This window comes from Amphiprion ocellaris, chromosome 6 (assembly GCF_022539595.1).
Source record: "Amphiprion ocellaris isolate individual 3 ecotype Okinawa chromosome 6, ASM2253959v1, whole genome shotgun sequence".
NCBI classification, from domain to species: Eukaryota; Metazoa; Chordata; class Actinopteri; family Pomacentridae; genus Amphiprion; species Amphiprion ocellaris.
The window spans coordinates 4,922,532-4,949,431 of record NC_072771.1 but is presented as its reverse complement, the minus strand read 5'-3'; the positions used below and the strand labels follow the sequence as shown (position 1 = coordinate 4,949,431).

Sequence of the window (26,900 nt, the reverse complement as noted above, 5' to 3'; positions counted from 1 at the left end):
ATATAAATGAATAGTCTGTGAGATTGATCAGTTTGTCTCCTGGAGTTATGTCTACCACTCCTCTCTAATTTCTTAATATTTCACTGTTCTGTCACTTTCATTTCCCACTAAGTTCCAGATTTTAAATTATTACTGTTTTCCACTACTTCTACTCAGTTTCAGCTGCCTTCTAACTTAGCTGCTAGCCGTTAGCATAGCCTTAGCCATTATGAGAGCAGTTAACTTCCTGGTTTGTTTCTAATTGCCGATAATTGATCTGTCCTTAGTTTTTGGTTCTGGACACCATATTTTGGGATTTCCTATCAGTTTATCTTTGGGATGAGCTCTGTTTGAATGAATGTGTCATTTTAAACAAATACAACATGGATCTGCTGGATGCATTAGATCTGAAGTAGCGCGTTTGATTGATCAACAACTGGTCAATGTTATATCAATACTGATAGTTGCAAAAATGCCAAATGTCTGCAACGATAATTGATCTAGCCCTAGAAAGAACTTCTATGAGTCGCGAGAAACATGAATGAAATATGTCGAATTTCAATGTGCTTAACTTTAAATGAATGCAAATATAAATTAATAGTCTCACTTTGTTCTTCTGTCTGTTCCAGGTGACTGATTTGGACGACGAGGCCGGATCTCCCACCGAGGAGTTCAAGGCCTTCGCCGGAGACTCTGGCATGAACCGCAGCCAGTCTGAATACTGCAACGTGGGCTCAAAGACGTCACTGACCAACCACCCGGCCAAGAAGTACGTCTTTGACTTCATGAGGGTCCTGATCATGGACAACCTCTGCATGACTCCGGCCAGCAAACAGACGCCGATCATCGACCTGCTGCTGGAGGTGAGAACGCACAAAGTGTGATTTTAGACGACAACAAGCCTTTACTGCTAGCTTAATTATCAATAATAGTGTAGCCCAGTTTGTCTTTGATGCCTGTTGGTAGATAGAGGTCCTTTTTGTGTGCTTGTGTTTAATATATTTGGTTTTTTTTGGGTATTTTCAGGCTTCTCCAGAGCGCTCCACCAGAACTCAGCAGAAGGAGTTTCAGTCCAACATCCTGGACGGCGTCATGGAGCATCTTCTGGCCGCTGACGTCCTCCTAGGTCAGAGCGACGTCCTCAACGCCTCACTGCTGTTTTTGTTTCCTGCTCTCACATTAATCTTGAACGAACTCACCTCCGGATCAATTCCTCCTCTCGGCTGAATGTTTTGTTAGCTGCCAAATCAGCCCACAGAGAGGACAAACTCAGCAGCACATTAATCAGGATGTGGCCCAAGACCGATGCTAAATTCCTGCCTCTTGCAAAAGGCCCAGATGAGCGTGCTGCAGGGTGGATTAACTGATTTCTTGTTCTCTAACGGTTGCAACATGAGTCAGCAAATCATAGACCGAAGATACCTGCAGAGATCTACACAACTGCTTAGGTTATATATGGACTAAAAAATGACTAAACATTAGCACAAAATACATTTTTAACGCACATTTCAGCTTCTGTCCATCATCTATAACACCATAAAAAGTCAAATAAAGCACATATTCCTCATCGATACACCGTTTTCTTCAATCTCCAGGCTTTTTTCATAGTATTCCATCAATATATTGTAGTTTTTATCTCAGTTTTGTTCAATTGTACGATTCTGTACACTAAGGATAAACTGTAAAATCCTCTGAAAGTCACGTGATCGTCTCTCTCTCCAGGTGAAGATGCGTCTCTGCCACTCAGCAGTGGAGGCAGTTATCAGATTCTGGTCAACAACGTCTTCTACTTCACCCAGCGGGTCGTGGACAAGCTGTGGCAGGGAATGTTCAACAAGGACTCCAAGCTGGTGGTGGACTTCATCGTGCAGCTCATCGGACAGGTACAAAATCACCTCAACCTATTCTTTGTCTGCTGGTGCTGCATAATAGACAGATAAACTGACAAAATCAACATGTCGAAGGGCTGCGTGTGCTGAAATTCACGAAACATTTCCTGTTACTCTCAAAGTCAGTGAACAGTTTCCTCTTCCTGCACTAGTTGCTGTTGCTGAAGGCAGAGGAATTTATAATGCATCTGATATTATAATAGACTTTCCGGGGGTGTTTGATTCAGTGCCAGACTCAAATTATAGCCAGCAGACTTATCACACTCGGCAAAATGCAAGTTGGTGTGTTGTGATTGTGAGACTCAGTGAGCCGTATGAACTGGATGAAGCAATGATAATAAAAATAACATACTTTGTTTCTATAGCACTTTCAAAACCAGAGGAGCTACAAGAGCAATATTAAGACATCATAAAAGACAATAGATATTATTATACAGATCAGTACAGGTGGCTTTTTGCTACTTCATCTGCTTTTTCAATATTAGGGGAGCTTATTCTGCAGCTTTGGAACCAAAACTGTAAAAATGAGGCATCATTTTTTAAAGTCTGTAAATAAAACAGTCTCTCAAAATCTTTTTGTAGTTAATGCAACCAGATTGGATTAAACTTATGGACCCCAAAGAAGGAAAGTTTTCTTTAAACATCAGCAAAATCACAGCAGTTGTCAGAGCCAAAAGCTGTAAAAACAGAAAGAATAATTACTCCACCAAGGAACACGGCGGAGTTATGTGACGATCGGCATTGGTTTGTGTGTCTGTCTGTCTGTCTGTTATCAACATTAATCAAAAACAGACTAACAGATTTGGATGAAATTTTCAGTGAAGGTCAGAAATGACACAAGAACCAAGTGATTAGATTTTGGCAGTGATGCAGCTTATATTCTGGATCCATGGATTTGTTAAAGATTTCTGTATCATTACCAGATAGCAGCACGGTGTCACTGTAACCATGACAACAAATGAACACTACATCAGCTGTCTGCTGAAGATCACATGATTGTTATCCTACTACAAATCCACCACTGAGGACTTATCAGGACTTATCCATCAGAAATGATACAAAGAACAATTGATTAAATTGTGGGGGTGTTTCTGAGTCCCATCAATTCCCGCCCGCTACATATTTAGGTCACGTGATCCGGTATCTGTACATAACGTACACATGCAGAACACACGCCTGTACTCAGCGCAAGGTCGTTTTGTTTGTGAGTAGATCTGTATTAAATGGACACATTCTATGTTGCTGTGATTTCTGATCATCAATAAAAAATAAGCAAATGCTGCATTTCTGACATATGGGGGAATGAGCAGCCTTGGGGGAGTACTATGCTCTCTGCTGCTTTTCTTGTTGAAAAATGAACTATATCTAAGCTTAAAATCATTGGCTGTAAGTAGTAAATTATCAAATGTTTATGGTATGTAGTGTCTGGATTTTTTCCCTATATTGCTAACTCTAAATACTGTAAATAAATATTGTATTGATAGGAATTTCATGCAGGAGGCTGGTTTTTGTGCACAGTAACGTCTGGACTTTGCATCCTACTTTTCATGCACGCTGTGCCTCCTTTACGTACGACTGTGAAAGTGAGAAGATTAGCAGATTACTGTCTGTAATTAAGCCTTCAAGCCTTTCTATGTGACCTGGAAGTATCCTGAAGTGATTCATGGTTTTGATGGGAATCTACATGCAGCTTGAGGACATTAATTAGAACATATTTATGTTTAATCGAATCATTGTAAGTGACTTGAAATATAGCAGGAACATATTTTATGTTATTTTAAAACTTATGTGAACAAAGTGGTTGATTTTTTTCTTTAATCTTTTCTTATTTCAGGCTGAAAACCAGTTTGCACTAGTTTATTTTTTAATGTTTTTTGCATGTTTTTGTTCACCAGTAAATCAGATCTTCCAGGCTGGTTGTCACTTGACTATTTTGTGTGACTTTCAGCAGTTTGACAAACTACAATTCGAGATTCTTTACTCGATTTTCCACTTTCCACACAAAAAAAAATCTTGGGTGCAGGGACAAATGAGCATAATATAGACATAGCAGCACAATAACTCTAAACATGTCACATTTCAGTGTTTTAGTCGTCTTTAACATCAATTCAAGGCTAGTTTTGCGTTATATTTTTCCACATCTCCAGTAGTTTTCTCCTCAGACATTAAAACAACTGAGTAACAAAGCTACATTCACAACCCTCTCATGGCTTAATGCAGTTCAGTCTGGGGTCACTCAACAAATCTTCTTGCTGCTGTAATATTTCCAGTGATGTAAGCTCTCCTGCTCAGTCCTGTGTCCAACCTTTCCTGTGTTTGCTTGTGTTTCCTCCTCCTCCAGTCTAAGCGACGCTCTCAGGGTCTCTCCCTCGACACCATCTACCACTGTCTGAACCGGACGGTGCTCTACCAGCTCTGCCGACCCCACAAGACGGTGGCTCAGCAGGTGGCCCTGCTGGACGCCCTGCGGGTCCTGACCGTCAACCGCAACCTGGTGCTCGGCCCCGGCAACCACGACCAGGACTTTGTGGCCTGCCTGGCTCACTGCTTCATCTGCCTGCACAGCGGGAGGTAAGGAAGCACAAAACCTGTCTGGTGTGGTCCAACTAGGAGTTTATGCGGAGTATGAAGTGTTTCTTGTGTTTCTAAATTACACAATGGTGTCGAACAGCTTTTAAAAAGAGAATCTCACAGTGAATGAACCTCTAAATCATTCAGATCATCAGATGTGAGCCAGTTAGGAGCTTGTGTAGGATATTTGCTTTGTTAGCAATATAGAAAACCAGGAAAATTTAAGTATTTTCTGTTAAAAACAGCTTCTAGAAAGAGAATTTCACAGTAAATTAACCTTTGAGTCATTAATTTCGTCAGATATTAAAAAAACTGGAAAAACTATAGAGTTTTGAGTTAAAAACAACTTCTAGAAAGATCATTTCACAGTGAATGAAACTCAGAGTCATTAAAATCTGCAGACATGAGCCAATTAAGAGTTTTTGTTTCATTAGTAATATAGAAAACCTGGGAAACTGCAAAAACTGCAGTGTTTTTTAATATTTTTTTAGTCACACAAAAGTGTTAAAAACACTTTAACAATCTTTAAATATTTTGCTTATTTTTGTATTTTTATATATATATATATATATATATATATATATATATATATATATGATGTTATATTTTTATTTTTATCTTTTGTATCATGTACTTTCTTATATATTTATTTAGAATTTTATTATCTTAATTTATTTTTGATCATACATATCTGTGCTTTGTTGTATTTAATTTTTATTATATATTTATTTGTATTTATTGTAGTATTTTTAAAATTTTTGTATTTAGTTTTTTTATCATAAATGTATGTCTGTAAACTGCAAAAACTGCAGTTTTTTGTGTTTTTTAATCACACAAAAATGTTAAAAACAGCTTCTAGAAAGAGAATTTCACAATAAATTAACCTCTGAGTCAATAGTGTTTGCAGACATGAGCCAATTAGAAGTTTGTGTAGAATATTTGTTTCTTTAGTAATATAGAAAACCTGGAAAACCCCAGAAACTGCAGTGTTTTTTATACACAAAAAGTTTTTAAAACTGCTTCAAGAAAGAGAATTTCACTGTAAATTAACCTTTGAGTCATTAATTTCTTCAGATATTAAAAAAACTGGAAAAACTATAGAGTTTTGAGTTAAAAGCAGCTTCTAGAAAGATCATTTCACAGTAAATTACCTCTGAGTCATTAGACTCTGCAGATGTGAGCCAATTACGAGTTTTTGTAAGGCCTTAGTCATATAAAAAACCTGGAAAACTGCAAAAACTGCTATGTTTTTTTGTGTGTTTGTAATCACACAAAAATGTTGAAAACAGCTCCTAGAAAGAGAATTTAAGTCAAGTTTGTGTGGAGTTGAAAAAGGCTGATGTTATTTCTTTTTTTTGTAAAAGACCATGAGCAAATTCATCCTGCTAACAGATGCTGTCTTTGTGAAATATAATATTAATATAATTTATGCCACTATAATTGTGTTGTGTTTAGTTCTACTTCTATGTGTGTTTGTGCTGTTTCTGTAGAGGTACAGAACTTTATATTGAGCAGAGTCAGTGCAGCTAAAACAGCAAACACCACAGAGTCTCGCTGCTGGGTTTGTTTATTTTCTGGGACTTACTCTTCGTTGTGTTTGCTCACATGCCAGCGGATCACGCGTTACTTTCCAAACCTGCAGCAGGTGGGCAGAGACTGAATTTCCTACCACGCTGGGAACACAATATGCTTCTCCGCCGCACGACTCGCGTGCCGCGGAGAAGCCGAACAATGGAACTGCACCGAGCCGCTGTTGTGTTTGTGTCTCTGCAGCAGCGTGGAGGGCTTCGGCCTGGAGGCGGAGGCCAGGATGACGACCTGGCACGTCATGATGCCCGCGGAGAACGAGGCCGACGCCACGCACAGCCACGATGTCAGCGAGGGTGAGGAGCCGTGTGGTCGCAAACTGTTTAACCCGCAGAGGCGCTGAGATTCTGGTGCCGTCGGTACAAAATGTCCCCCTGATAAAACAAAACAAAACCCTTCCAAATGCACATTCAAACATCTGACAGTGTTTGTAGCTGTTGGGTTTTCCAGGCACTATACCGGTGCCGATTATTGGTGGTAAAGAAAGCCCAATATTTGGAACCAAAATATGTTAATAGCAGAGAATATGCCATTCATAACCAGTCTTCTTCAGTAATAAGGGAGATAACGAAATATGTAAAATAGAAATAGGAGTGATTAAATTTTCTCCTCTGGTTGTGTGAGATCAACTGTGATTTATCACTTTGTCTCCTGGAGTTACATCTATTGTTCTTCTCAATGTTCTCAATCTTTCTCTGTCTTATCACTTTTATTTCCCACTAAGGTCCAGATCTTACAGCTGTATAAATTATTGTTTTCCAAACTTTGTTTTAGCTGCCTTCTAACTTAGCCACTAGCCTTTAGCATAGCATTAGCCACCTTGAGAGAAGGTTTGCCAAAAGTGGAAAAAAATTGGGTTAAACTTGGTAAAAGATTTACTACAAAAACACCAGATAAAATAAGAAAAGAACCACAGGTGTCATATCCAAGGAAGGAAAAAGACAAAAACCCTAAACACAAGACTAAAAATGATAGCGGTAATAGTAAATACAAACAGTAAATATGTAAATAAACAAAGGGTTAACAGGAATAAAATGAACAGATAAAATTAAAGAATCAGTTAGACGATAAAACTAGATATTTAAATTAAATTTTATTGTGTTTTCTGTTAAGTGCTTGGGCTGAAAATTATTGCAAATGTGCAGATTTTACTTTTATTAAAAGACAAGGAGGGAGAAAGTTTAATAAATATTCCAGTGATTTGATTAAACTGAAGGTCCTGGCTGTTTTTACTGAGCTTGAAAAATCTATTTTTTTTCCCCACTTTGCACCTGAAACCTTGAATAACCTGCAAAAATAAAAACTGAAGCTTGATTTATTTTTATTCTTTGGGCAATTCAGGTTTTAAATTTAGTCTTATTTTACTTGCAGCTGCTCTTATTTTAGTTGATTCATTTGTTTTTAAAACTTAAAACCCTTAAATAGCTTTCTTTCTACACATCTCTATATTACATTAATGTTTTTTAATTTTATTAGCTTTGCCTTTTATTGTTTTCGTTATTGTTATCCTGCCTTATTTATGTGTTTACTCCTATTATTTATTTACTTGGTAACACTGTAAAAGAGACCTTAATACCTCAACGCACTCTTAGTTTAAATAAAGGTTGAATGAATGAGTTAGTTTTAATACAGTTCTACAAATTTGCAGTAAAAGCTTGAATCTGTCAGCTGTTTCTGCAAATATCTAGTTACAGTTCATCCCAAACTGATGACTGATTTAGTGAGAAACAAAGCCAGACATTAACTGCCTCTGTAATGAGATTAAATGATTGTTTTTCTTCCTCCTCTGCAGGACGTCAGCTGCTGCTGAAGGCGGTGAACCGAGTGTGGACCGAACTGATGCACAGCAAGCGTCAGATGCTGGAGGACATCTTCAAAGTGTCGCTGCCCTGCAACGACAGAGGTCACGTGGACATCGCCACGGCCCGCCCCGCTCTGGAGGAACCGGCGCTGAAGAGCTGGCAGAACCACCTGGGTGAGGGACGCTGGAATAAACACACAGAAAGATTTAACCACAAGAGATCTGGCTCGTTAAATTACAGCTTTTTCTGGTTTGTTTGCTCCTCTGTGACAGTAAACCGAGCAAAACAAGACATTTGTCATCTTGGCCTTTGAGAAACACAAATTTTTCACCATTTTCTAACATTTTATAGACAAAACTAATCGAGAATATTGTCCACAATGAAAATAATCATTAGTTGTAGCCATAATAATCACACACACTCCCTAAACATTTCCTCAGGAATCCAGATTTTGTATTTCCGATGCCTTATTTCCCTTGAAGTGAGTGTTAAATAGTCATTACATAACTTATGAAGCTGTTTGGTAACTGTTGTTTTGTGAAAGAAATAAAAGAAAGCCCCAGTCCTGCCAATATGACCTATTATTGCTGATCTGCTCTGTTTCCTGCTGGTTCTCTCTGTCTCATTCAGTCAGTGTTTTCTTTTTATGTAAACCGATAAACACATTACAGTCTGCCAAAGCATCTGCTGAACCAGACGCTTTGGCGCTTTGTATTTATTTTGTGTCATAAATAATTGTACTTGTTTTGTTATTTTGTGTATTTCATTATAGTTTTATTTTGTATTGTCTTACCTTTTTTATTTACTTTTTATTACGAATTATGAATATTTCAACTTATTTTAGTATTATATGGGGGTTTTTGTATTTATTTTGTTAACTATATACATTTCTGCTTTATTTTGTATTTTTTGTATTTTTAATTTGTTTTTAGCATAAATATTTGTACTTATTTTTGTACTTTTTTAGATTTATTTTATATTGTTTGTCTTTATTTTTGTATTTTTTACCATTTTTTTATTTTTGTTTTTTTAATCATGAATTCATGTATTTATGTTTTTTATTGTTAAAAGAAAACTCTGAAATTAACAGTAATATTTACTGATTTTGTTTTCCTTATTTTTGTATTATGTATTTGTATTTTTGTATTATAATTTATTTTTTCACATAAATATTTGTACTTCTCTTGTATTTTACTCTTTAGATTTATTTTAGATTGTGTTTATTTTTGTATTTTTATAATTTTTGTCATTTTTTTAAAATCATGAATTCATGTATTTATGTTTTTTATTGTTAAAAGACAACACTAAAATTAACAGCAATATTTACTGATTTTGTTTTCCTTATTTTTATATTTTTGTATTATGTATTTGTTTATATTTTTGTGTTTTAATTTATTTTTTCGCATAAATATATGTACTTCTCTTGTATTTTACTCTTTAGATTTATTTCAGATTGTGTTTATTTTTGTATTTTTATAATTTTTGTCATTTTTTTTAAAATCATGAATTCATGTATTTATGTTTTTTATTGTTAAAAGAAAACACTAAAATTAGCAGCAATATTTACTGATTTTGTTTTCACCTTAGCGCTGCTTTCTCTCGCTTGAATTTGTAAATTTTTAAGGTGATTAAGTGACAAATAAATGTCACTAAATGGTGTTTCTCTCTGTGCTTTTTTTCTGTTCAGTCCATGAGAAGAAGTGCATCAGTCGTGGTGAAGCCGTCGTTCCGGCGACTCAGTCGAAACTGTCCAGAGTCAGCAGCGGCTTTGGCCTCTCCAAGCTGACCGGCGTCCGACGAAACAAGAAGGAAAACAGCCTGAACAAGAACAGTTTGTCTGCACAGGTACAGGAAGAAACAGCTGCAGCAGATGTGGACAATATTCTTAAACTATACGTTGCTTCATCTTGTGTTTCTGACCAACAGGAGACTTTCCAGTGGATGTTTACGCACATTGCCGTTGTCCGAGACTTGGTGGCCATGCAGTACAAAGAATATCAAGAGGTATCATTACTATTCACGCCCTGTCATATATGAGAGCACAGTTAGACTGAGAAACAGCGGACTGTTATATAACAATGCAGTCAGAGTGTTCTGCAGGATGACAAACGTCACAAAAACACCGCACAGCTCCGTTTTCACACACCGCTGTTGACATTTTCACCAGCCAGAGTTGCAGCTGCATTCATAATTCATACCAGCTTTTTAAAAGTGACTCATTCTGCATCCGTCCTCTCCAGCGGCAGCAGAACGCCCTCAAGTACGTGACGGAGGAGTGGGCGTCCATCGAGTACGAGCTGCTGCGAGAACGAGGCCTTTGGGGGCCGCCCATCGGCTCGCATCTGGACAAGTTTGTGCTGGAGATGACAGAGGGGCCCTGCAGGATGAGGAAGAAGATGGTCCGCAACGATATGTTCTACATCCACTACCCATACATCCCTGAGACGGAGACCAACACCAACTCAGCTCAGGTATTTACATTTAAACCTGGATTCATATATTTCTATGAAACCCAGCACTTTTAAGTGGAAGTCATGGTAAAGAGTCTTTTCAGGAATCACATTAGCTGGTTTCTGTAACTAAATAACTTAAGTATCACGTTACGAAAAGTTCACAAAAAGTTTCACAAAAAAGTGTTTGCTCTCCTTTGAGGCGATTTTTTTAGTTTTTCTCAAAACAGTTGATGCTATTCTTGACAGGTGGAAACATGTTTTTCTAATATATTCTCACACAGCAAACATTTACGTAACATTATTGATCAGCTGCTTCTGTGTTTTCATCTCTGGGCAGCATTCAAAATAGAAAAAAATAACTACAACTTTACTAAATGAAAACAATTCCTGAGGACCTCTGTTTTTCTGTCACACACTGCCGTTCAAAAATTTGGGGTCTCTTAGAAATGTCTTTATTTTTGAAAGAAAAGCAGCTTTTTTCACTTAAGATACCATTAAATGAATGATAAATCCAGTGTAGACATTGTTAATGTGGTAAATGACTATTCTAGCTGGAAACAGCTGATTTTTAATGGAATATCTCCATAGAGGTACAGAGGAACATTTCCAGCAACCATCACTCCTGTGTTCTAATGCTACATTGTGTTAGCTGATGGTGTTGAAAGGCTCATTGATGATTAGAAAACCCTTGTGCAATTATGTTAGTACATGGATAAAAGTGTGAGTTTTCATGGAAAACATGAAATTGTCATCCAGACAGTCTTTTAGCAGTTAGTAAACAACTGGGTTTGTTTCCGGCTTCTTCAATTCTGTTTTTTGTGTAGCGTGGCCTATACTGCAACTTTCTGTCAACATTGAGTCGTATATTTGCTCCAAAGTAGTTCATGAAAACAATCCTACCTCACATTTTCTTGTTTTTTTTTTTCTGGCGACATTTCAAAAGTCCACTTATAAAGAGTGTTAAAAGCTAAACTGCATCTTTTCAACACTTAAGAGTTAAGAGTTTTTTTTTAAATTTACTTTTCCCATCATTGTCTCTATGTTCCTCTACCTTTTAATTATTTTAAACAGTGATTTTGACAAGAAAGACTTGTCATCTGTGTACAAATGTAGCTGATGCCTTCATCCATCCAGAGTAAAACAGGAGCCATAACGGTACAATTATTGATATTCAGTACGGATTTCTGATCCATTTTTTCACCCCCAATTCTAAATTTTAGTCCGAACATGATGCCATTTTCTTGGATAATACACACATATCAGGTATTGTAGATTGTAGCTGGTGACTCTTACTGTTTAGTACTGCAGTGACTCAAAGGCAACTTTGTTTACATTCATCGGTTGTACACCACCTTGGACTGTGCTACATTCACTAACTTTTTGCCCTTTATTATGGCTCCCAAGCATAAGTCAGACTCTTCTGATGGCAGTGCTTTGAAGAAAAGGAAAGCCATCTCCATGGAAATGAATTTAGATATAATAAAACACTTGGAACATGGCAAAGCACTGCCAAACATCAGCATTATTAGATCAAATTGTAAAAATAGTTCAACATATTCTGTTATCTTCTTGTAAAATGTCTCATACATGCATGAAAGTCATTGGTGTTCATGAGTATTCTGAAGAACTGATCAATATCGTGATGCACATAACGGCTTTGTTTACATTTTCACCAGAAAAGTCGAGTCGTAAGTCGAGGACTTCCTGTATAATTAGCCTGTTTAGGAAAATAAAACTTGAACTCAAGAATAGATTACCAAAAACACACGCATGTCACTCACTTATTGACTCAACTGAAAATATTTGATGCCACAGTAGAATCTTTTAGTGAATATTTTTAATAAAACATAGCCAGAAATTCTTATTTTTAGAGATAAAGCCCCTTGTTGTGTCCATAATCCCCCTGCAGAGGAGTAGAGCTCTTGGACGAATCCGTCGCTGTCATGTGAGGAAGCGACACCAACAGCCGGCGGCTCACTTTTCCTGGCACCGCCGAGACACATTTAGCTTTGTTTGCTCTACAAATAATCCGTCCTCTCTGTCTGCCAGCGAGCGCCTTCCTGCACTCCACAGTAATTTATGTGGCTGAGATGATGCAGGGAAACCTAGCAGGCAGTCGGGCTTGTTTTAAACATAAAAACTACATCTTTCATCTTAAAAGTCGAAGCATTAGCCTGACTTACTTACTCAGAGGAAATGAAAAAGCTGCACAATTTATCAATAATGAAGCAGAAAATGGATTCTTGTGTCCCTGAACTGACCAGATATTACCACAGTGACCACTTATTAAAAGATAAACCTCTCTGTTCCCAAAGTTGCCCCATACTGAGGCTTCAAATGAAGACTTCATTAAGCCTTTATGGAGACTCTTCAGATCCCTGCTGGAGAGGATTTCCTGGCTCATGACCTCTTCATAATTACGTCCACAGTCCCCCAGGCTGGGTCCCTAATACATAATTTAGTCTTGCTCAGGGAGCAGTTGCGGGGCTCTTGAATGCTATTACAGGCCGTTTGCTCGGAGTCTTTCAGCTCAGCAGTTTTGGCTTTTCTGCAGCGCTTCCGGCCACAGAGGCAGCAGATGTCCACGTTCAGGATTTTACTGTTTGATGCAGAGTTTCCAATTAACTCCTCTGTTCACAAGCCACCTAAAACAGTCTCTTCAACAATAAAAGCACATTTTAAATGTCAGTGTTTGCTGCTCTGAAAGGTGTCTGTAAGTGGAATTTAAGTCAAACATGTCAGACTTTTATGTAGCTCCTGTTTGCAGCTAATCTGAAATGAAAGGAGGCTTTTGTTGAGTTGTTAATGCGACATGAATGAGGCCTGTTGCCTGTAGAAAGGAGAACAACCTAAAACCAGACTAAACACACACCCCTTTATTATAATCCTACAGATTTTTTGCTTTTTTTTCCACAGTAATGACACAGCATAGCAAACATAGTCATAAATCTGTCATGTAACTGCTTTTTTAAAGGAAAAAACCCAATTCATAAATTAATCGCCAACTATTTTGGTAATTGACTAATTAATTTGAGTAATATTTTAAAAGAAATTCACTTATTTCAACAAAGATATCAACAGTTTGCTGATGTTAGCTTCACAATTATGAGTAGTTGATGACTTTTTGGTTTCATTTTATAATAAAAATGCAGTGATTATTCATTAGTTCTTAACATTATTTAAATGAATCACCAACTAGTCTGGCACTTGATTAACTGGTTTGAGTGATTTTTTTAAGACAAATACAGTAAAAAATTCCCTGATTTCAGCTTCTTAAATGTGAATATTTTCTGGTTTCTTTCCGCCTCTATGGCAGTAAACTGAATGTCTTTGGGTTGTGGACAAAACAAGACACTTTTTACAAGTTTCTGACATTTTGTAAACAAACTACTAATCGATTAATTAAGAAAAGAATCAACACTGAAGATGATAATCAGTTGCAGCCACACTGTGCAAAGGAATGATGTTGAAATTCTGCTTTAAATGGTGCCAAAACCTTGGAAATTTCGCTCAGAGACACTTTAAGGTAATTTAGTTGTTCTTTGTGTTACTTTATTTGCCATTAAGACACTAAATTAATTCAAAATAAATGCATGAAAGTGAAAATACATGGCGCCTGGTGGCTTTAAGTGTTGCAGTTCCCACATGAGGTCCAAACCCTCTGATCCTGCTTCTCCTTACCTTCTCCAGCCCTCCTCTCCTCCTCTGGTGCCTCTCAGACCCTCAGCTCTGGTTGAGGTCGTTGAACATGCCGAGGTAGAGTCCTGATGGATGAAAGCTGAAGCCTGGTGTGACTGCATGGTAGTAACAGATCTGAAGCAGAAATCTAATAACGGTGCAACGTTTAGGGCCACAGCCGGCATCAATCATGATGTTCATGTTCATGAAAGCTGCTTATTGTGACATAATCTGTTGTTCACAGATATATCAACCTATCTACTTTTACATTTCTGGAGTCCTTGGAGTCATATTTGTCTTTTTGCCTCTACTATGGTAACAGGAAACTAGCTGCCTACTTGTTTCTTACTCTGTTTTTGTGTGTTTTAGGTTGAAAAATTCGATTGAATTCAAGGAAAAATCTGTCTGTTTTGCATGTGGGGAGCATGATTTGCTGTCCCTGTTGCATATGTTGTGCTGTGGTTTTGCAGTTACAGTATTTTGCAGCATCAGATCTCTAAAAACAACAATGTAGTGTGTTTCAAAGTAAAAGAACAAATCAATTCAAAATCAGCTGTCATACTTTGATAGTAAAATGTTAAAATCATCAAGTAAACATTAACAAAACTAACCACGACTTCAAATTTTGATGCGTGTCCTTTACTTGTAAGTGTGGGTGTAGAATTTGTTTCTGATTTCTTGCATTTTGGTGAATATTTGTGCACCAATTTGTGTCTTTTCTGCATCATTTTGTCATGGCATTTGCTTTATTTATCTAAAGGAAAACACAAAATTCTGGTACTAAATGTTGGTGTAAATGGTATCGCAGTTTTTCCAAAATATCCCCTCTGAAGTGTATAACTATATATATCAGTAAACTCTTTTTTGTTCTCTCTAGTGTCCTTTTGCTTGCCATTAAACATCCTAGATACATCACAAGTACAGCTAAATACTGTATATTAACACAGGAAAATTGGGTCTCATATTTAGTCTAGTTGCCCTGTTGTGGAAGTGATAAAAAAAGATGCAATATTTATACTTTTCTATAAATAAATATTGTTATTTTGGCATCCAGAAGAATTCGGAAAATCTGAACTAGTGTATCTTTTGTTTATGTAATGAGCATTTATGTAGATTTCCCCACTATGTAATCGGTATAGGCTTATAATATCCTAAGTGAAGCTTTATTTGGTATTTTTGACACTAAAAAAAGAGACAAAAAATTGTTATTTTTCTCTATTAATATGAGAAAATCTGTTCCAATTTTGCCAAACACAGCTGGAGTGAATCAGCCGTCCCACAGCATGCAGTCATTGAGAGTCTAACTTGTTTTTTTTTGTTTTTTTGTCCATCTCCAGAAGCCTCTTCGTTACCGGCGAGCCATCAGCTACGACAGTAAAGAGTACTACATGCGTTTGCTGTCCGGAAACCCCGGCATGTACCAGCACTCTGTGGAGCACAACACCGAGGGAGAAACCACGCAGCACGAACCAGAACACGGAGAGGACACCATCGCTAGAGTCAAAGGTTAAAGAAACGTCAACCAGAGTTCATTTATAGACAACTTTCCATTCAAAGAAAATGCAACACGGAGATAAAAATGCAATAAAACGGCACAAACAAACACCAAAATTCTGTTATACATAAAGGATTCTAAAACACAGGAGTTGAGGAACTGAAGAAATGCTCACCTATAATAAAGTGAAATTTAAAAAAAGATCAAATAACGTAGACACACAAATAAAATGAAATAAAATACCTATTGTAAGACTAGAGATAGAGATAGAAATAGTTGTTGAAAATGATAAAAACCTTAAGAATAACCTTGGGAGTCGTCTAAATTTGTATTTTGATTAATAGTGTGGGGTCTTAATCTAGATATTTAAACTTGAGTATTTAAGACTACTCATTTCTGTACTGGAAACCACTGACCTTATTAGTTGTTGTTTAAAATGTGTTATATAGATAAGAATGAATGATCATTGTCCAACAATACACTTGTTAAATCCTTGTAAACTGCTGTATAAATACAGTTATAATTATTGTGAACAAAAATAACTGGACTATTATTCCTTTTTAAGTTTGCAGACTTTAAATGTGCTAAAAAGCAGCTACAAGTAAAAAAAACTGTACATTAAATAGACTAAAATATGCAAATAAGTGGAGAAATAGAGAAATAAATCAATGAAATTAGATCTAAGAAGATTAGTAAAGATAATAAAATCCGTCAAATCGTCACAAGAGGTTATCTGACTTGTAAATAGTACAGCCTAATTTAAATTTTTTTTACACAAAGTGAAGAAGACAAGTTGCTAAATAAAACAAAATGTGAAACTGCAGCGACTAAGAAGCACACAAACCAGCAGAATCTACGCAAAAATTAATTAAAAAGTGGCGTTTATGTGCAACCTTTGTTCATGAATTTTTCTGTGGAGTTTAAGATCTGTTTCCTCCCTGTAACTGGTGTTTGCTCTGCTCTCCAGGCCTGGTGAAAGCTCCCCTGAAGAGATCTCGGTCCACGGCGGACGGTGCCGACGAGGACAGTCAGGATCAGCTCCAGGAGCAGCTGCTGGAGTCCGGAGGCCCCGAAGACGAGCAGAGGACGGACAACACATCACTGCTGAGGCTGCTGGAGGAAGGAGAGAAGGTCAGAGACAATGACTGGACGACGGAAAGATATTTATAGTGTCCTCCTGCACGTTAATAGTAGATTGTCTCAGAAAAATGAAGTCAAATTAGTCTTTCCTTAAAGGCACTTTGTTTAACCCTCCTGTTGTCCTCATTTACAGGCACCAAAAAATATTGTTTCCTTGTCTGAAAAAAATCCAAAAATTCTGCAAAAAAATTCCCCACATTCTGAAAGAAAAGGAAGAAAGTTCCAATAAGTCCTTAAAATTTTCCCTTAAAAATTTTATTTAAATAATCCCCCAAATTTGGCAAGAAAATACTTGTAAATATTTTCAAAAAATAAGTAAAAATCTTCAAAAAAAAAATCCTAAAAATATCTAAAGTGATTAGATATATATCGGTAAAACTTCTAATATTTTCTTTAATCCTCCTGTTGTCCTCATTTACGGGCACCAAAAAATATTGTTTTCTTGTCTGAAAAAAATCCAAAAATTCAGCAAAAAAAATTCCCCAAATTTATGAAAACTTGCAAAACCTTCAGGAAGAAAATTCCAATAATCCCTGAAAAGTCTCCCTTTAAAGTTTTATTTTTAAAAAAATCCCCCAAATTTGGCAAGAAAATTCTTGTAAATATTTTCAAAAAATTAGTAAAAATCTTCCAAAAAAAATCCTAAAAATATCTAAAGTGATTCCATATATATCAGTAAAACTTCTAATATTTTCTTAAGAACATTCACATAAAAATGTTTGTGAATGTTCTTAAGAAACATTTTTAACATTTCTTTTTTTCCACCAAAAAATGTTCAAAAATTTCCCAAAAATGTTGAAAATGTGGACATCAGAAGTTTCACTGTGAAAATACATTTTTTTCCACATTTTCAAACTTTAAAACGGATCAATTTTGACCCACAGGAGGACACCAGGGTTAACTAAACTTGACTGTGTTGCATCTTTTGTTTACCAATAGACAACAGCAGTATTTCTCACTATTTTTGAGTCATTGCAGCTAAAAAACCCACCAAGACAACACACATTTTAATCAACTACTGCTGCAGTTGTTCTGAAAGCCACCTGGAGATTTAATCTTCTGCACAAAACACATTTCCTCTCTCGTTTACTTTTTCTTCGGCCATTTTTGCCCCACAAGGGATTCACATCTGAGGACTTTAAATCACAAAACTGCCTCCTTGAAAGTTTTAGCTGATGAACTGTTTGTCCTGTCCGCTGTTCCAGATCCAGCACATGTACCGCTGCGCCCGAGTTCAGGGTCTGGACACCAGCGAGGGTCTGCTGCTGTTCGGTAAAGAGCATTTCTACGTCATCGACGGCTACACCATGACCGTGTCCCGGGAGATCAGGGACATCGACACGCTGCCGCCCAAGTAGGTTCCCACATCTCCGCATAATATTCTGAATTTCCGACACAGTGGCTCTACTCTCTGAGCTGAAGATGACATCATCGCTCTGGACGCTGCAGTGGGAGTTTGCGATGATGTAATGCTGCTGAAGGAGCATGCTCAGCAGCGCTTTTACATAGTTACCTTTTTATGGAACTCGCCCTGCCCGTTCCTGTGAGACGCCATGGGAAAAGAGCCAAAAAAGAGTAAAAAACAAAACAGATCCCAGCAGATGGTTGTGAGATTTTGTCGCCGTCTCCTCTGGTGTTTGATTCTCCCTGCAGCTTCCTCACAGTCCTCCACAGCCACAGCATTTTGTCCTAAAGCCCTGAAATGATGAGTTAACGAGCTGATTACTTCATCAACATGAAGTTATTGGACTTTTTGTGGTTACAGCATGTTGAATAGTAGTATCACATGCTCTGATTCATTGTAAATTCAACGATTTTTGACTTAAAAACAAATTTGCAGACATGTAAAGACACTGTAGCTGCATATTGGTTCAGTTATTTTTATCTTTTTTGGTATTTTTGAGTGAACACAGGTAGTAGTGCTCACATTTTTCACTTATTGAGGGATTCATGAATATATTTCCGGTTTAATACATCGAGATTTATGTGTTTTTTGTCACATGAACTTTAATTCTTGTTCTTGATTGGGTCAATTTTAGCTGAATAATCAGTTCTTGAGTGGATCACTAACATCCTTTTCAGACATGGGATATGTAACATTTCTGGCTTCATCAGTCTATTAAAGTGACGTCATTCAGTTATTGAGACTTAGCTCACTTTTCTATTAATATTTTTCACTGCTTCCTTCAAAAATACCCACCACAGTGACAGAAAGAGCGATGTTTGGTGCAAAATTTGACAGTAAATCAAGGTTCAAGGTGCTTCTAATAACAAAAGACTAAACCTAAACTAATAGCAGCAACCTTATCAACATAGAGGATAGGATAAATTAGGTGCATGTGCTTTTTTTTTTTTTACCTCAGATAGATGAGCCGAGTTTCTAACCTACACTTAAATTATTTGCTAAACTCCATTACTGTAAAATTCTGATCTGTTAGTTAAATCCTAAATATTTTACTGTCACATCTAGATTTTATTTATTATGGGAATTCTTCAGTTTTGTAGTCTAACAGCAGGATATTTGCAGTGGTCTCCTAATTTGTGCACACATGGATGCATTCTCATAATTATACAAGGGGTCCTCGACTTACGTCACAGTTCCGCTCCTACTGCCATAAGTCGGAACTCCGGCGAAAATGTAAACAAAGCCATTATATGCATCACGATATCAATCAGTTCTTTGAAAAAGTCATGAATAACTATGACTTTCATGCAGTTTGAGTCATTTTACAAGAAGATAACAGAATGTGTTGCACTGTTTTTACAGCTTGAGTGTTTTATTATATCTCATTTCACTTCCCTGGAGATGCCGTTCCTTTTCTTCCAAGCACTGCCATCAAAAGAGTCTGACTTACACTTGGGAGCCATAATGAGGGGCAAAAAATTAGTAATTGTAGCACAATGCAAGGTGGTGTACAACCGGAGAATGTAAACAAAGTCGTCTTATAGCGCCGCGTGACGACGTATTTGTCTGATCCGCACGGCAACTAATTCCACGTAACCAGTTCTGACGTGATGACGGAACGCCGTAGGTCGAGGACGTCGTAAACCGAGGACCCCCTGTATATAGAACAACCTCAGTTAAAGTAAATACAAAACCTTTTTGCTCTTAATATCCCTTCTTTAAATGTAACTGCATGTAGTGTAAGACTTGTTCCGTGTTGAAAGTGATACTCAAATGTTGCAGAAAAGCCAGATCAGATTCATCACAGTGTTTCTGTGTTTGTGTCCAGCTTGCATGAAGCCATCATCCCCAGAGGAGCGAGACAAGGCCAGAGTCAGCTGAAGAGAACCTGCAGCATCTTCGCCTATGAAGACATTAAAGAGGTTCACAAGAGACGCTACCTGCTGCAGGTTAGCGAGCAGAAACACACTCAGATGTTCTTAAATTCACACATCAATGCATAGATTTTATACATCAGACATTATCTGAGTAGCTGTAATGTTTGACTCACCGTGTTATTTTAGTGAATAAAAACATGATACTTGTCTTTCAGCCCATGGCAGTGGAAGTGTTCTCAGCAGACGGCAGGAACTACCTGTTAGCCTTCCAGAAAGGGGTTCGGAATAAAGTTTACCAAAGGTACTGAAGCGTCTGATGCAGCCACGGTCCCAAAACATAATATTAAAAAACATCTTTATTTTTAAAACCTTATTGTGCTTTGGTAATTCTTGTGCTGCTTGTTTCAGGTGTTATCTGTATCTAGCTGCTGTAAATCTAAATTTCCCCAGTGAGGGATCAATAAAGTTTATCTTATCTGGTCTTATCGTATCCTCTCTTATCGTATCGTATCTTCTCTTCTCTCCTCTGTTATCGTATCTTCTCTTATCGTATCTTCTCTTGTATAGTATCTTCTCTTATCGTATCGTATCGTATCTTCTCTTATCGTATCTTCTCTTGTATCGTATCTTCTCTTATCATATCGTATCTTCTCTTATCGTATCGTATCTTCACTGATTGTATCGTATCTTCCCTTATTGTATCGTATCTTCTCTTATCGTGTCATATCGTATCGTATCTTCTCTTATATCGTATCTTCTCTTATCGTGTCATATCGTATCTTGTCGTATTTTATCTTGTCATATCGTATTGTATCTTCTCTTATCGTGCCAAATCTTATCTTGTCTTATCATGAAGTTTTTTGCTCTTTCCAGTCCTCTGAAATTACAAACAATGATTTGTTTACTTCAGACACACTGTAGGGTTACATGATAATATATTGGAGTGATTTTTAAGAAGATTGTTGCGTGATATTAACATCAAATCCTTTTAAATAAGATGATACGCCTCTTATTACGAGTCTGGTCACCAAGTACTTTCTTTCTGAGTTGTTCACCTTAATGCCAGTATTGTTTTTATTAAGATTTTTCTATCATTTAAAGAAATTTAGAGACATTCTTGTTCATTTTCCTGCAGGTTCCTGGCTGTGGTTCCGTCGCTGGCCGACAGCTCAGAGTCGGTTTCAGGTCAGAGGCCCAACACCAGCGTAGAGCAGGGGTAAGTCCTCTTCCAGAGCCCACTGTAATTTAGTTTTTAATCCACCTTCTCTCTAGATTAAATGACGATTTTTTCATCCTCTGAGATGATTAATAGAGTGTGCAGAGATTCTTATACACAGCCTTGTTGTAATCTTTGTGTTCATAGCATTTATATTAATAATGAATGTGGGTTTGTGTAGTAATTAATCAAGTTAATGACCCAGAAGAAATCTAATTGAACCCACTCCACCCTGCATATAACGCATGCAGTTAATGAAGAGCTACGAAGCAGTTTGAACTAATCATCCTCTCTGTGCTGCTATTTTTCAGATCTGGACTTCTCAGCACTCTAGTTGGTGAGAAGTCAGTGACTCAGAGATGGGAGGTAAGAATTCAAACAGCATCTCTGTCATATTTCATCCAAATCCGAGCCGCTCTGATGTGTGTTTTATCTGTTTTCCAGCGAGGTGAGATCAGTAACTTCCAGTACCTGATGCATCTGAACACGCTGGCTGGACGCTCCTACAACGACCTGATGCAGTATCCGGTTTTCCCCTGGATCCTGGCCGACTTCGACTCAGAGGTGACGCCAGATTTTCTTTCTGTCGTTTCATATTTCAGTCAAAACGCAGCAGACGCCAGCAGTTTTCTATCAGCGGGTAACAGGTCCATGTTGTGTTAATGTCTGTGCTGCTTTTTGGTTACCAGGAGTTGGACCTGAACAACCCCAAGACGTTCCGTAACCTCGCCAAGCCGATGGGCGCCCAGACTGACGACCGACTGACACAGTACAAGAAGAGGTACAAGGACTGGGAAGACCCCAACGGTAAGAACACTGAGAAGACTTTTATCTGTGGTTTAAGTTGAGTTTCAATTAGGGCTGGGACTTTAATGCGTTAATTTTGATTATTGATTGCAAAAAAATAATGTATTAAAAAAAACAACGCATTTAATCGCACCTCAGTTCCCTCATTTCTGGCACACCGGTACCACTGATGCACTCTCCAGTCCAGTAGGTGGCAGTAATGAACCTAAAGTCTGTTTTCCAGCTGTGAAGAAGATACACAAGACGCACTGAGTGATGTCAAGAAAGTTTGGTGAACAGTGAAGGAAGACGAGACCGCATTGAGCTTGTTAGGTGGAAAATTTTCTTTTAAAAATCTTCCTGATGGCAGCTTGGATAAAAGCGTGGTTGTGTGCAAATTGTGCAACAAAGAGTTTTATCACCGCAGCACTTAAAACTGACGGTATCACCTCGTGATTAATTACGATTAATTAATGACAAAGCCTCTAATTAATTAGATTAATTTTGTAATTGCGTCCCACCACTAGTTTAAAATCAAGTTAGTCACACTTTTCTTTCTTCACACTTAATGTGTTGTTTTTATACCATCTGTCAATGTTTAAGATGTATTTATGAAGCCCATATTATACAGTAGCTGTATTTACGTATAATTGTCATTCAAATTTTAAACGAGCATCTGGAAAATGTGAGAAAATGATCTGCTTACTTTTTTGAAGCAGATAAACTAGAGTGTGTCTAGTAGTTTTATCAGAGGAGTGGCGCGACAGACATTGTTACACATGGCTGTAACAGACATGTTAGAGGTCTTGAAGAGGAAACCATACCTGTAGTTCGTCAACCACCAAAAACCGAAAAAAGAAGGATAAGAAACAAACAAAACCTTCTACGTCAGCAGTCCCCAACCACCGACCTGCAGACCAATACCATGCTGGGGTTCATTTGGTACTGAGTCGCACAGAAAGAATTAAACTGTTTTATTTTTTATTTTATTTCCAGCGAGTTGCAGGGTGTTTTATTTTGGAAAAATTACTAGATTGTCTTCCTGTTACTTCCATCTATGTTTGTTTCCTGCACTTGACTGTCAGTTTTCACACCCATCCGTTAAATGAAGCCGTCAGTCTAACCCCTGCCAAAATTAATAAAGAACGAAAGTCTATGGAGAGATTCTTTGCTAAAAGGGAGAAACTTGATGCTAGAACAGAAGAAAAAGTAAATAGATATTCAGCAATAATTTGTTTAGGACACTTTTTTTTTTTTTTTTTTAAAGATTGTGATTTGTTATGTGCATGATTACCGGTCTGTAGAAAATTGCCTTGTTTGAAACTGGTCTGTGGTGCAAAAAAAAAGGCTGGATACCACTGGTCTACGTCATCTATGACAGAAAACTGCATTCATGCGAGTTAAATGTCCACTCTGTTAGAGCTTTTCAGGAAAAGGTGTCCCCGTCTCCCATGAACCTCATTAATATTTCAGCAGAAAGTTGAAAAGTACATTAAAAAAAGTACAATAACATCATTTTGGGAAATTAAGTACTTTTTTTTAAGTTTTGTCATTTCTATTAACCGTTTCAATGCAATACTTACCTATAAAATTACATTATGGAAACACAATGTTGGTTGTTTACCAAAATATCAAAACTCCAAGCGCTGCAACAAAAAGAAAGAACCAAATTTCCTACAACGTGCCTTATTTTCACACTTCTGTTGGTTCTGTGGCACTTTGACACCTTAATTTCATATAGTTTTGTCACTAACAGCAAATGTTCTTGTCAGAGGTCATTCAAAAGTTGTGTTTTCATCCTCCAGGGTAATTAAATGTATTGATTTGTGTTGTTCCAGGTGAAACCCCAGCGTACCACTACGGCACCCACTACTCCTCAGCTATGATTGTAGCCTCTTATCTGGTCCGCATGGAACCTTTCACACAGATTTTCCTCCGACTTCAGGTACTTTACAAAACTTACTGACTGTTCAGCTTCACATCTGCATTGGCTGATAATTTTTTTAAATGTCTTACAACCCAGAAAAGACTCTAACAGTAAGCTCAGTTATAAAGTGTCATAAATACCTTTAGTAATAGGAAAAAAATAGATTTAGATCTAATAATGGATGATTGTTTTCAGTCTAGTAGGACCAAATGGACAAACAAGCAGCAACAGCACTGCCTCCACTGCTACAAGTTGTGTTTCCTGTACTTTTGGTAAATTTTAAGGCTAGATAGAAAGAATTATCATCCTTTAGCATCAGCATAACACTAGCACATTAGTAAATTAAGATAAAAGCCAAGGAGAAAACAGTGTGTGGACCTGAACTTGAAACCATTTTCCCGTGTCTATATGTGACTACCAGGGAGGCCACTTCGACCTGGCTGACCGGATGTTCCACAGTGTCCGTGAAGCCTGGCTCTCTGCCTCCAAACACAACATGGCCGACGTCAAGGAGCTCATCCCGGAGTTCTTCTACCTGCCCGAGTTCATGCTCAACTCCAACAACTTCGACCTGGGTCAGTGTCATAAAAACACACGTCAAAACAAAGTGAGCTAACAACAGTGTTCTAATGTATTATTGTTGATCGATGTACCAGGTGCCAAGCAGAACGGCACCAAACTGGGTGACGTGATCCTCCCGCCGTGGGCCAAAGGAGACCCTCGAGAGTTCATCAGGGTCCACAGAGAGGTAAGAGGTTAACCCGATCTTCACAGTTTACGTCTGAGTTTTGAATCCACCTCAACCTTTCTACTCGCTGGCTGCAGGCGTTGGAGTGCGACTACGTGTCCGCTCATCTCCACGAGTGGATCGACCTGATCTTTGGCTACAAGCAGCAGGGTCCGCCGGCCGTGGAGGCGGTCAACGTCTTCCACCACCTCTTCTACGAGGGTCAGGTGGACATTTACAACATCAACGACCCGCTCAAAGAGACGGCCACCATCGGATTCATCAACAACTTCGGACAAATCCCCAAACAGGTTAGACACTGGCTAAAGTCTGGATACATCAGTCAGTACTGCTGCTTCTGCGACTATACTTACCTTTTCTACCATTGGTGTAGTTCTATCAATACTGCTAGAAGTTCCACCTATGGGAGCCTTTTTTTTTTCTCTTTTTTAAGTAATTTTTTTGGCCTTTAGTTGGCTTCATTAGACAGGTCAATAGAGAAGCAGACAGAAAAGTAGGGAAAAGAATAGGGGGAAGACCTGCAGCAAAGGGTCGTGAGGTGGAATTGAACCCAGGCCGTTGTATCGGGGACTAAAACCCCTGTTCATGGGTATGGGTCACCTGCTCAACCAGTTGAGCTATCTGGGTGCCCCAACGGGAGCCATATTAACGTTCCACATCATGACTGGATGGAGGTTTTGCCATACGGTGGTCAAAAAGAACATTTCCCCATTGATCTTTTCCATCCATGTGTTTCTTATTACTGATATCCACAGTTTTAACTCACTGTAAATCCAGTTCAGGATATCTACAGTTTAATTCTGAACAGTCATAACTAGTTTAAGATGTCTCTAATGCCGCTCAACTCAAAATATCTACATTGTTCCTTTTAGATACTTTGAATGAAGTTTGAGCTAGTCAGAATGAGAGTCAAAATGCACTTATAGATATCTTGAATTAGAGTTTTGACTCTGCGAGGTTACATTACAGATGTCATATAGATAATAAGTCTTGCTTTTTGAACATATTTTGGCCCCGTAACTGTAATCGCATTTGACGAGCCGTTTTACTGCCTTGTCAGAGCAGCTTAAGGTCAAAAATCTGGTAAATTTGAACCATAAATCTCTTACGAATGAAGCTCTCAATCACCACAAACTCTGCTCACTACAATTTTTAATGGTTTTATCCACCTAAAACTGCCATTACTTCTGCTAACTGCTACTAACAAATCCTTAAATAGGAAACCTCCTATTTACATTAGTTTGACAAGTCAAAATTAAATTATAGATATCTGTTACTGTTTCTTCAGACGTTATAGACATCCAAAATAAAACTTCTGACTAGTTACACTGAAATGTTAATTCCAGGTGGTCAAAATTAGCTGTTAAATGTTAAATCAGCTCAACAGACACTGTTATTGTCCACCACTGCTCCTATTTCCATAGTTACTAATGGATATATCACAAAAACAGAATTTCTAGCTTGATTTCTACCACTAATCATACTTTTATTAAAAAAAAAAAAAAAAACTGAAGAAATTACTGTCTCTTTTAACCAAATGCTAGGTTTTTGCCACATTAACAGCTGAACATGTTTCTTTGGAATGTATGTAAAGTTGAATCTGGTTGGATTCCCAGTTGTTGAGGATTTGCTGCATGTCATTTTCCCCCATTTTCTCTGTCTTTCTCCACTTTCTTTATGAAATATACAGGCAAAATAATGTGGTAAAAATGCCAAAACCCAACTCAGGCCAAATCAGGCCCACGGTACACAAGAATACTTTTCTTTCTTTAATCCATCTGACAGTTTTTCTCCTCTTATTATCCTCATGGAGCAGAAAATCAACAGACCAACCAAGTTATTGTTTATTACTGGAAAAATCTCGCCACCATTTGACCATCAGTAGATGTTAAATTCACTGTTAAATCACTGATTGTGTGTGTGTTGGTGTATTTCAGCTGTTTAAGAAGCCTCATCCTCCTAAACGGGTTCGCAGTAAAGCTAACGGAGACATCGCTGGCGTTCCTCCGAGCTCCAGCAGCGACAAGATCTTCTTCCATCACCTGGACAATCTCAGACCTTCTCTTGCTCCTGTTAAAGGTAAACACAGACTCAAATACTTACTTCCCAGTTAAATCTGTGCAAAAAAAGTCCCAGTTTAGCTCCAGCTATCCTGTTTTTATACATGTGGTGTCAGAACAAGTGAGACTCAAGCTTGAATTTTCTGACAGCTTGAAGAAGCTGCGATCTTAAACCAATTTACACCTGATTTAATGTGCAACCTGTGTCTGAATACACTATCTGGATAAAAGAAATCATGTTTATTTAAAGAACAAAATAATAATAATAATAATAATAATAATAATAA

At 37.7% G+C, this 26,900-nt stretch overlaps 1 protein-coding gene across 7 annotated transcripts in view; it reads left to right on the top strand.

Moving 5' to 3' along the window:
* The window catches only part of wdfy3 (WD repeat and FYVE domain containing 3), a 174,963-nt gene that overhangs the window by 131,487 nt on the left and 16,576 nt on the right, over nt 1-26,900 (top strand). For 5 of the 7 annotated variants that reach the window (XM_055011774.1, XM_055011771.1, XM_055011773.1 and 2 more), the window contains 24 exons: nt 609-842; nt 1,006-1,105; nt 1,702-1,862; nt 4,210-4,439; nt 6,213-6,322; nt 7,819-8,001; nt 9,516-9,673; nt 9,755-9,832; nt 10,069-10,299; nt 13,972-14,037; nt 15,297-15,465; nt 16,422-16,585; nt 17,800-17,948; nt 19,828-19,948; nt 20,092-20,177; nt 21,012-21,092; nt 21,404-21,458; nt 21,537-21,656; nt 21,782-21,899; nt 23,717-23,823; nt 24,227-24,380; nt 24,462-24,553; nt 24,631-24,843; nt 26,491-26,632. In XM_055011774.1, coding sequence (XP_054867749.1) covers nt 609-842; nt 1,006-1,105; nt 1,702-1,862; nt 4,210-4,439; nt 6,213-6,322; nt 7,819-8,001; nt 9,516-9,673; nt 9,755-9,832; nt 10,069-10,299; nt 13,972-14,037; nt 15,297-15,465; nt 16,422-16,585; nt 17,800-17,948; nt 19,828-19,948; nt 20,092-20,177; nt 21,012-21,092; nt 21,404-21,458; nt 21,537-21,656; nt 21,782-21,899; nt 23,717-23,823; nt 24,227-24,380; nt 24,462-24,553; nt 24,631-24,843; nt 26,491-26,632 — 3,322 coding nt within the window. The remainder of the gene's footprint in view (nt 1-608; nt 843-1,005; nt 1,106-1,701; nt 1,863-4,209; nt 4,440-6,212; nt 6,323-7,818; nt 8,002-9,515; nt 9,674-9,754; nt 9,833-10,068; nt 10,300-13,971; nt 14,038-15,296; nt 15,466-16,421; nt 16,586-17,799; nt 17,949-19,827; nt 19,949-20,091; nt 20,178-21,011; nt 21,093-21,403; nt 21,459-21,536; nt 21,657-21,781; nt 21,900-23,716; nt 23,824-24,226; nt 24,381-24,461; nt 24,554-24,630; nt 24,844-26,490; nt 26,633-26,900) is intronic. The other 2 variants (XM_023265775.3, XM_023265774.3) reach the window with 1 other exon arrangement.